The sequence below is a fragment of the Syngnathus typhle genome, linkage group LG8, assembly GCF_033458585.1.
Source record: "Syngnathus typhle isolate RoL2023-S1 ecotype Sweden linkage group LG8, RoL_Styp_1.0, whole genome shotgun sequence".
In the NCBI taxonomy this organism is placed as follows: Eukaryota; Metazoa; Chordata; class Actinopteri; order Syngnathiformes; family Syngnathidae; genus Syngnathus; species Syngnathus typhle.
Genome location: NC_083745.1, coordinates 3,662,403 through 3,672,508, shown reverse-complemented (window position 1 = coordinate 3,672,508; position 10,106 = coordinate 3,662,403). Strand labels below are relative to the sequence as shown.

The following is a 10,106-nucleotide window of genomic DNA, read 5'->3' as shown; positions in this document are numbered from 1 at the left end:
ACTTTTGTAGCTAGATTTGGAATCTCTAAATCGTTTTCAGTCTAAACGAGCAACGTAATATTCTACATAAATACACAATGATCAGGTCATTTTATAAATGTTTATTTTGTTATTGGCCAAGAGTCAATAAAGACTGATAATGAATTAATTAAACTAATATAATAACTATATGACCATTAAAAATCATGCTTTGATCATGGGCAGCCAGCAAATATTGTTTAAAATCTTGGATTAATTTTTAGCTCAGAATGGATGGATCAAATCATTAATAATGTCAATTATTGTATCCCAATTTAGATATCACTCATCTCAGTCTAACGGTGGTCCCGTAGCCCCACACACTGAAAGCAGGGTACACAGCTTCAGTAAAAGTAGTGCGGACCTGGTGCAGAAGCTGCATGACATCGGACACGCTGTAAAACGCCAGCACCCCCGCCGGGTGATCCAAGTAGACCCCGATGCGAGACGACCTTGGGACGGGCAGGTTTGTGCTCTTGTTATTGTGAACAAAGGAGAACTTGGACTCGGAGCAGTAGAGGCTCCAGGATTTGTCGTTCCAGCCTAGACTGCACACGTTGTTGTTCCCTTTTCGGAAAATGCTCCTATAGGTGATGGCCATGTCAATCTCCGATCCCTTCCAGCTCACCTCCCAGTAGTAGCGACTCCCGGCCAGGGCTTCTTTGCAAAGCACCTTTAATCAAGAGAAGGAAACACACCATCAACACTTGTTTTGAAATAACAGTTTACACAGTTTGCTCACCTGCTGCCAGTGGTCAAATCGTTCCGGGTGATCGGGGTAGTTCTTAGGCTCGCTCTTCATCGTGGCCGTCTGGTTGCCCTCAGAGAGATAAAGGTTGCGGTGCACAGTGTTGACATCCAGAATTGGCTGGCAAGAATCTGACCAAAACAACAAAAGCTGTTACAGTCAACCTTGAGGAACAGGGATTCTGAAATGGGAATACACAATGGGATGTTGACTTCCGTTTCACAAAACCTGTTCTATCAGGTGTGTTATTGTAACGCCGGTTTCACTTCCTACATCTCATGTTTATCTTTTTTTTTCCCGACTGGAGCAATCCGCTTTTGTTCTAATCTTATTCGGATCTGACTTAAAACTTGTCTTTAAATGTGAGCAGGCATGAGAGGACGGTTACATCTCAAGAAATCTTCTCTGGTCTTTGGATCTTCCGTCATCCTCGGCTCTGTGACAAACGACGACTCCCGCCTTGATTTTTTCTCGCTGTCTTCGGTGATGTAGACTTCTTTTACTAGTGACGAAACAGGGGGAAGGTGACAAGGAGAGAAGACAATTGATGGTGTGTCAACGCAACATAAATGTGCCAACCGGCTGTGGAGATTTTCATGGTCTCCTTCTTGCTGATTTCCTCCACTTGTAATTTCAGGGCGGCGATGGCTCTCTTGGTGGCTTCAAAAGAGAAATTGGGAGCAATGCTGACGTTGTTCAGGTCCTCGTAACCCGAAGGGCCGGATAAAGACTGCCAACTCTGAAACAAAGTGGAATGGATGGATGACAAATATCGAAACTAGCGGCAAGTACAGCCCAAGGGGATTCATAAATGGAACTTTTTTTATTTTCTTTCAAGGTCAAGCTCACCTGAAGGAAGTGTATGTGGTCGTCAGTGTGCGACAGCTTCTCCAGGTCGTTATGTCTCTTCTTCAGCAAGGTGACCTCTTCCTCCAAGCGGTTGAGGAGGATTTCCCCGCGGTTCACCGTGGTTTTTTCGTGCAAGCGGACCATCTCCTTGACTTCGTTGTACTTCCTCTCGAGGGAGAGCAGCAGCTCCGTGAAGATCCGCTCGTTCTCTTCCAGGACCGACTCGGCCGAGTGCTGGCAAAAAGAAATAGAAACGCGTTTGTACGATTCGAGGCGTCTCAAATCTGCCGTTATTTGCTAAATTACTTTGACAGCTTCCACTGCTTGGCGGAGGTCCTGCCACTTTTTGACCCTCTCGTCAATTCTCTGCTGGGATTTGTGCAGGGTGGTGCCGAGTTGTTTCTATGAAGGGAAATCATATATACATTTACATATGTGCTACTTCAAAATATTAGGATGAACCTAAAAGTATGTTGTACACAATTCTATTTATAGCATATTAAAAGAAGCAACTGAAATAAAGTTCTTAATCCTTTTAAAACAATTGAAGACACTAAAACAAGAATGTCTATTGTGAAACCTTTCTGTGACTCTTCCAGTCTCTCTCTTTCAATCTTTTGGCGCCACTCACCTGTTTCTCCGTCCTCTCGGTTCCAGCCGGGACGATGTCATGGTGCTTGTGCTCATCCATCATACACAGGACGCACACGGATGTCTGGTCACTACGACAAAAGGCCTCCAGCAGCTTGTCGTGCTGAGCGCAGACCTTCTCCCTCATCTGCCCGGTAGCTTTGACCAGTTTGTGCTTCATCAGCGCTGGGTAGTCGAAGTGAGACTGGAGGTGAATCTCGCAGTAAGACGCCAGGCACACCAAGCAGGACTTCTCGGCCTTCTGCTTCCTGGTGGTGCAGAAGTCGCACAGGGCCTCGTCGCGTTTAGCCTGAGTCTTGTTTTGGCCGCGGCCGGTGGAGCGACGTTCTCTCTCCGCGTTGCTGGATCGGTCTAAATCCAGAGTGCTGGGGCGGGACATTTTACCTTGGAGTCAGAAGTGATGAGCTGTTAAAATGAAGATATATACAAGTCCACAGTTAGGTCTTGAGAGTAACAAGAAAGTAAGTTCCTTAAGATAACCGCCTCTGTGAAACTGTGACTGACACTGTGTGTGTGTGTGACGGAATGTGAGCACACTGTAAAACCAGTATTCCCAGTCAAATAAATGGGCGGGTGTCGCAACCTGAAACTAAGACAAACAACACTAGGCGCACTTGACTTTAAATGGACAGGTACTTATTTAATACAACTCTAAATAAGAGTTTGAGAAGAAACTGTTTTTGAATGATTAAATATGCCTTAAACTAAATTGTAATAAAGTACTAAAACTTGTATAAAACGACAAAACCATTTCTAAATGTTTAAGACTCACAGTTTGAACATTTCATGAGAGGGAGCCCACATAGCTATCATGGTACACATTACCTTAGTAAAGTCATAAAATATTAATGACAAACGTGCTGATTACAACTGAACTGTGCTGAACAGATGTCGTTTTCAATTTTTTATTCAGTGATTCTTCGATGTACCACTAGATGGAGCCACACACTGAGAATCCTTTTCAATTTATCTGTTTTTGTTTATAATGTCATGGTTGTCTCAACACCTTTGGTTTTAAGTAATTGAATTTTACTTTACGTACAGCAATTTGTATGCCGCTCAATAAATAAATGGTTTACGGTAAATAAAACAGTTATAAATGCTTTAGCTTTTATTTGAAAGATTTGGAGGGCCTTGCCCCACTATGATGTGGCCGTTCTGGTCCCTTGCCGAGCGGCTCCTCGGCTGCAGGAGGCGGTAGCGGTCTGGATGGCGTGTGGAAACGACAACACTTGCTTTTCGCTAAAGCGTCGGCGGTCCAACGTTGGCGCCAGATGAGCACTGTGGCGCCCGTTCGGCACAGCACGCAAGTGTATCACGGACACCAAGACAAGACAAACACAACATCCAAAACGAGACTCATAACAAACCGGACTTTCTTTTTCCTTGTCATATAAACGCGAGCGATCCCTTCGTTTGTCTCATAGTTCCACACCAGAAGAAAAAGGAAGAAAGGTGGGTGGGTGCATATGTCTGGAAGATGTCAATTGCTGTTATATTTTTGCTCCTAATTGTTTTATTATTGAGGGATGGACTCATCTGGAGAGGCAAAAGGGAGCGCTTAGTTGGGAAATGACGCCGATCCTTGCACGGATGCTCGCCCATATTTGTGCTTTCGTATTGTAGTTAAAGCAGCCTGCGAACTCTGTCATGGAAAAATACAGGGCCTCGACCCACTATGCACATTGTTGTATTATTGTTATGATTATTAAAGACTAAAACCGCGATATTACAACCCCCCCTCTCGCTTGTTGGTTTTGTAGTCGTTTTTGCACTACTTTGCATTAACGACCCCATCTGTATGGAAACAAACGTCCATTCCAAACTTGTGTTAACGTGGCCGAATGGTTGCTTTAACAAATAAGTCGCTTCGATGCGAAAAGTCCTTACCTGGGGGTTACGAGGGGAACCAGGGAGGAGCAGAGGTGGCTTAGCCGACGGGTTAGCTTGCCACCGCGGCTACGTAGCCGACACGCTAATGTCGGCTGGAGCTGGTTAGCCAGCAAGGCCGCCATTGATATGGGTGCCGCAGTCGTCGAAGGCTGGCTTTGGTAGTACTTGCTATGCACGTTCTTTGAACTAACACAGTGTTCATTTGATCAAGTTTATAAACACTTATTTAATCACAATGTGTTGAGGGGGGCAACGATGATATGTTTGGATTCGTTTCAAATCAAAAGACAACCTTCCCGGGCTTTCCCCTCCGTACTCATCGCCCTCGATGTTAGTCATCTTTGTCCCCCTCTTCGGCTACTAGCCCAACTCTTATTAGCTTGCTAACTTTACCGTTAGCTTTCGAGCCACAGCCTCGTCATTGTTTTTTTTTTATGACAGTGTGGATATATTGTTTGCAACACGTTCGTATTTTGTCACATAGACGTAGGGCGGTTGACTTATTTGGACATGGCTTGGGGCTTCGCTGCTGATCCAATGCGGTTTGGGGAGGGCGGAAGCTAAGTTGGCTTACGTTAGCTCGCGGCAGCCATCTTATGAGCATTGTAGTCCTTGAGCTGGCTAGCTGCTGGTGTGGCACAACAAGATGGCCTGTTAGTACGCGCGCAAGAGGACGATTTCCGCATCGACAACCGCGCCCTCTGCTCGCACCGAAATTCCTTTTCCTCGTTATATTTGAACCGACTTTTTTTTCGACGGCGTAAGTATCGTCCTAAGTCTATTCGCTTCGTCTGTGATTTTTGCTACGAAGCTAGTTAGCGCGCTAAATGGCGACCACTTAGCCGCTAACAAAGCTGCGGTGGTGTGAACCAGTTTCCCCTCGACCGTAGCCAGCTAAGTAGCGGCTACGGGAGCTATTTGTTGCCGTTTTGGGAGAGGCTAGCGAGCCACCGGTGCAACATTTTAATAATAACACGCCGCTTTGACGACGCCTGGTCGCAAAGTGCATCTCGCCGTCGGGTGGAGAACAAAGAACCGCGCGAGTTGAAAGCGGTTTAGGCCGACTGACATGTCTCTTTGCGGATTAAACGCTATTCGAGAGCCCGATGACGATTTTGGCTACTTTGATGCTGTTTAGCTCGTTATAACTGCTAACCTAGCCTGCTAATGAACACTTAGCCTGTATATTACCTTTTGGGGAGTTTGCTAATCGAAGGTGTTCGCCCCATTGTCACTAAAAGGTACCAACAGTATCTGGGTATATGTCACGGAGTGACCCTCATCGCCATTGGAAGATATTAAGATTTAACAAAGCCCTGCTTGTAGAATTGATATTTTTGCAATTTTCCTCAATTCTCACACACACATTCAAAGACGTTAAGCCCATGTTAACGTATGTAGATAACTAATTGAGAGAGCCACATCAGCATTTTACACCTGCTGCATAGTTTTGCAGCAATTTAGTCTCACTTGTTTGTAGTTGTTGCTTAGAAGCATTAATGGGGTGTTTTCTTTACAAATTTAAAGCCAAGTCTCAGAGCCTCCTTGCAGTTCAATGATTTTTCTATCATTAGACAGGTGACAGTGGTACCATTTTTTTTTTTTAGTTTCTTTGTGCATAATTACCTGTCTTGTTTTTCCTCCCTTTCAATAATAACAAATGTGTGAGAATGAATCTTAAAGTAAAAATCTCTTACAGATATCTGAGCTCACTTGTGATCATCAGCCACATATCTTCCTTCTCGCTCTACATTCTCGAACAAGCCATCAACTAAAAGACACAGGCAAGTATGTCCATTTGGGTTAAATCCCTTGGAGCATAGTAATAATAGTAATCCAACCTTTAGCACATGTTAATCCAAGTATTAAGATAAATGCTGCACAAAAGACAACAAGTGTTGCATAAGTGACAACTGTGGTTAACACGACTCTATTGGCTTCTCTTCCAGGTCTGCTCTCTGACCAACAATACCAGCGCTGTGCTCATCCAAACCAAGATCCATACCCCGATTCTTAGTTGAGTTACCCGTCCGGCTAAAAAACGGAGGTCGTGGGGTTGGAGTGTGTGCTCATGGCGGAGTCAGAGACTGAATGTGACACACCCGGCCTTGACACGCTTGGGTCGGAGTGTGTCATAGCCCACAGCCATGTCGACCTGCACTACGGCGCCGAGACAGAAATCATGACTGAGGAAAAGCGTGGCCTGGAGTTGGAGATCCACGGCACTGAACTAAAGATCCAAGGGCTGGGGACAGACCTCGGCGCCGTGTCGTGCGTAGACGCCATCGTGGAGACGGACCACGATTACATCAAGGTGGAACATGACGATATGCACTGCTTTGCCGGCGCCGAGATTAAGACATCGACGGGCGAGGCGCTACTCGGGGAAGTGTTGCTCAAGGCTGAGAGTGAGCATGAGGTGAAAGTGGAGTCGGATCACGGCGGCGAGCTGACGGTAGAGTCTGAGAATGGCGTCATCATTCATGAGGCGCACGGCCTGCAGTGCAACGAATGCGGCGAGATCTTCGGCAGCATCTCTGACCTCCACCAGCACTTTGAGATCCACAAAGACCTCAACCCGTACATCTGCGTCCATTGCGGCGAGAGCTTTGCCGTGGAGGCCAGCCTCAAGCAACACATGAAGATCCACATGAAAGAGAAGCCCTACGTACCCTCGGGCGTGGAGATCATGGGCAAGGACGTCATTGACGCCTTCAGCCTCAAGTCCCACCAAATGATCCACCTGCCCGACAAGCCGCACCGGTGCACAGAGTGCGGCAAGAGCTTTGCTGCCGCCATCACCCTACGAGAACACATGAAGATGCACTCTGAGGACAAGCCGTACAAGTGCACCCAGTGCAGGAAGAGCTTTGTCCGCAGGAGGCATCTGAAGAAGCACCAGGAAGTCCACGCTCGCGAAAAGCCGTACACGTGCGGCCAGTGCGGCAAAGGCTTCGCGACCACCTCTAACCTCAAGCAGCACCAGAAGACCCACGCAGCCCACGCCGCGCACGCAGCACACGCCGGCGTGGTGCTCACCGACAAGCCCCACCGTTGCGCGCAGTGCGGCAAGTGTTTTGCCGCCGCCGCCACCCTACGGGAGCACCAGAGGATCCACTCGGGTGAGAAGCCGTACAAATGCAACATGTGCCGGAAGAGCTTTGTCCGCAAGCGTCACCTGAAGAAGCACCAGCAGGTCCACGCCGGCGGCAAGCCCTACACCTGCAGGCACTGCAACAAGGGCTTCAACCACTCCTCGTCACTCTCGCGCCACCACAAGACCCACCTGCAGGGACCCGTGTTCTCGGCGGCACAGCCCGGCAAGCCCATGACCTTCGGCACCCCTGCCAAGCAGAGGGTACACCTGCAAGGAGAGAAGCCCTACATGTGCCACCACTGCGACAAGGGCTTCAACCATTCCTCCTCCCTTTCGCGGCACCAGAGAGTTCACTCGGAGGGCAAAGGTTACACCTGCGGCCACTGCGGCAAGATCTTCAACCACTCGTCTTCGCTGGCACGGCACCAGAGGGTCCATCTGGAGAACAAGCAGCAGGCGGCACCGCAGTCGCCGCCGCTGCCCCTACCGATGAACTCTCCCGAGCAGTACGGCGCCATCGCCTCGCCTAAGGTCTTCCCTAACAACGCCTTCCCCAAGCAACACCTCCTTGTGGAGAAGCCCTACCGCTGCACCCAGTGCGGGAAAGGCTTCAACCATTCGTCCTCCCTCTCCAGACACCATCGAATCCATTTAGAGTAGTGGGGGGGGGTTCCGTTCAGACGCAAGCGCTCAACCCATCCCTGGCTTCTCGTTTAACTACTAGCGCCCCCCCCCCCACCACCACCACCACAAGACCAGTCGGGTTGACTCGCTTGGATGTTCACGTGGTCAGGTCAGCTGCAGTGAAGAGGATCGGTCGAAGGACTGATGGGTCATCGGCGGGACGCAGCAGAAACTGAGTGGAAGAGTCGCTTCGATTGTTTGTTCTCCCTTGCGCGGGAACTCAAAGAACACTTTTAAAAGCAACCAGAAAAAAAGTTACCCCATCTTTCTTGGACGAAGCTTCTCGGCGGCGATCGCGGGATCTTCGGTTCAAGGCCGTCAACACCGGAACTCCAATTAGTCATCTCTCTTCACCCTCCTGACCTGTGTGAAGAAAATCCCATTGTAAATACTTATTGATTTCTTTTATAAATGTATAGGTGACTAGTGTGCTGTTCCAAAAAGAAAACATTTTTGATAGTGAGACCCATGTTGTCTCCCCAGTTCCCCCCCCCCCCCCACCCCCCCACTCCTTTTTCTGCACCCAACTCAGACTCAGCGCCCGAGTTACACGTGTTGCAGGCGTTTTCAAGCGGCAGCAGTTGAATTTGTGTATATTTAGGAAGTTATTTACCATGACATGGTCTGTACAGAGAGCAATACTGGCTGATAACAGGAGATGGCACGCAGCCACAAGACAATTCCTGACAGAGAATAAACACTTTATGGTTAGCATATTACACCGGTCTCCTTTTCTTCCTCATTCCTGTTCCCCTTCTGAGAAAAATGAATTAAACCTGTTCATAGAGTATAGATAGCAGTTACTCATGTTGACACTATCACAATCTGATTTAAAGGCTTGTGCATATTACAACAGAAATGTATGAGAAAAGTTGACTTTTCCAACTTTGCATTAGATGCGTGTAAAAAAAAAAAAAACTTTTACAAACGTATTTTTTTAAATATGAATTGGGTTATATGAAAGGGAGCAAAGATGTTTTTATGGGAGAGGGCACGACAAGCAATATTTTTTTAAGTTTCTCCCCTGTTTTTTTTTTTTTTCTTTTGCTTCAATTTGTAGCATAGTTTTTATCCTGTTAGCTAGGTGCCTTATTGCATGCTGTGTAGAGAACAATGGATGCTGAGCTGTTAATGGAATTTTTTTCCCCCCCTCATTAATATTCATTTACTTTGTCAATAACATTATTTTTTGCTTTCATGTAGACTATTGCGTTTACACTGTATATGGTCTTATTTTCTCCCCTCTTGTGTTATTGTAAATGGCCTAATTCCTGAGGGAAAAAAAATGTAAAGGAATCCATACAGGCTTCTCTTAAAAGGGCAAACCTTGTAACATCTTTTCCCCCTTTTTTGGAGTGGCACATATATGGATAAATAAAGGTCGTTGACTCTTCTGGTGTCCTTCAGAATTTGATTTTAACAGCATATTGGATCGCTATCACTACTTGATTTTGTTTCCACTTGGCTTGTGTGGACTTTCTCACACATGACAAAATATGAGCAATTTAAATTGTTTAATAAATCACTGTGACTGAATAGTTGTTGGTTTACCTTTGACTTGTGGTTAGTTGGCAACCGGTACCAGGTCTGCTCCTCCTACCCTCACCAGGATTGGTTCCCGTGTAGAAAATAAAAAAGGAATCAAACGTTAAAGCTGATCCAAAATTGGGATACAATTCTGTTAAACCGAAGGGAAGGCAGGATACTGGCAGTTGCACTCCCTCAGCAATCCTGAAGATGTCGCTCTTGCCATTTGAAATAGCGCTCAGCGATTCCAAGCGCGTTGTTGCTGGTGAACGTTAGTGCAAATAATTTGTTAGATATTATTTTACCATTTCAAATAACACGGTTAAATAGTGTGTTGCGTTCATCCGTTTATCAGCACGTACGTCAAATGCGTTTTGGTGCAATTTTAAGTCCGTAGAAGACCTTAATTGCCAACACTGGCCCAAACATTTGAGGCTAACAACTAGCATGTTAACTTGTCAAAGTTTTAGGTTGACAGCAATCCTGTGATGACGTCAGTCAGGAGGAGGGGGGGGGCTTTATTTCTTCCGGAAGCGTCAAAATTACTCCGTCCCTTTTACCCAGTGCTTCTCAAATAGTGGGGCGCCCCCCTTGGGGGGCGCAGTGCTATTCCTGGGGGGGCGCGTGTGACCCTGGGGA

At 46.9% G+C, this 10,106-nt stretch overlaps 2 protein-coding genes across 5 annotated transcripts; one reads left to right on the top strand and one right to left on the bottom strand.

The window, feature by feature from the left end:
• Positions 1 to 86: 86 nt before the first annotated feature.
• On the bottom strand, positions 87 to 2,805 carry LOC133158627 (tripartite motif-containing protein 16-like). The gene is made up of 7 exons (XM_061285928.1): positions 2,247 to 2,805; positions 1,922 to 2,017; positions 1,616 to 1,849; positions 1,346 to 1,505; positions 1,155 to 1,268; positions 761 to 897; positions 87 to 691 (listed from the first exon to the last, which is right to left on the bottom strand). The coding sequence occupies exons 1-7, from the start codon at positions 2,643 to 2,645 to the stop codon at positions 305 to 307; spliced, it is 1,527 nt and encodes a 508-aa protein (XP_061141912.1). The 5' UTR covers positions 2,646 to 2,805; the 3' UTR covers positions 87 to 304.
• A 696-nt stretch (positions 2,806 to 3,501) lies between these two features.
• Positions 3,502 to 9,333, top strand: si:ch211-198a12.6 (uncharacterized protein LOC563253 homolog). 4 transcript variants are annotated; one of them, XM_061284969.1, is made up of 3 exons: positions 3,502 to 3,721; positions 5,859 to 5,947; positions 6,109 to 9,333. In XM_061284969.1, exon 3 carries the CDS (start codon positions 6,231 to 6,233, stop codon positions 7,914 to 7,916), a length of 1,686 nt encoding a protein of 561 aa, XP_061140953.1. In that variant the 5' UTR covers positions 3,502 to 3,721; positions 5,859 to 5,947; positions 6,109 to 6,230; the 3' UTR covers positions 7,917 to 9,333. The 4 variants fall into 4 exon arrangements, with proteins under 4 accessions (XP_061140953.1, XP_061140951.1, XP_061140954.1 ...); XM_061284967.1 differs by having other exon boundaries at positions 3,503 to 3,721; positions 5,859 to 5,943; XM_061284970.1 differs by lacking the exon at positions 3,502 to 3,721 and adding an exon at positions 4,363 to 4,919.
• The last annotated feature ends 773 nt before the right edge of the window (positions 9,334 to 10,106 follow it).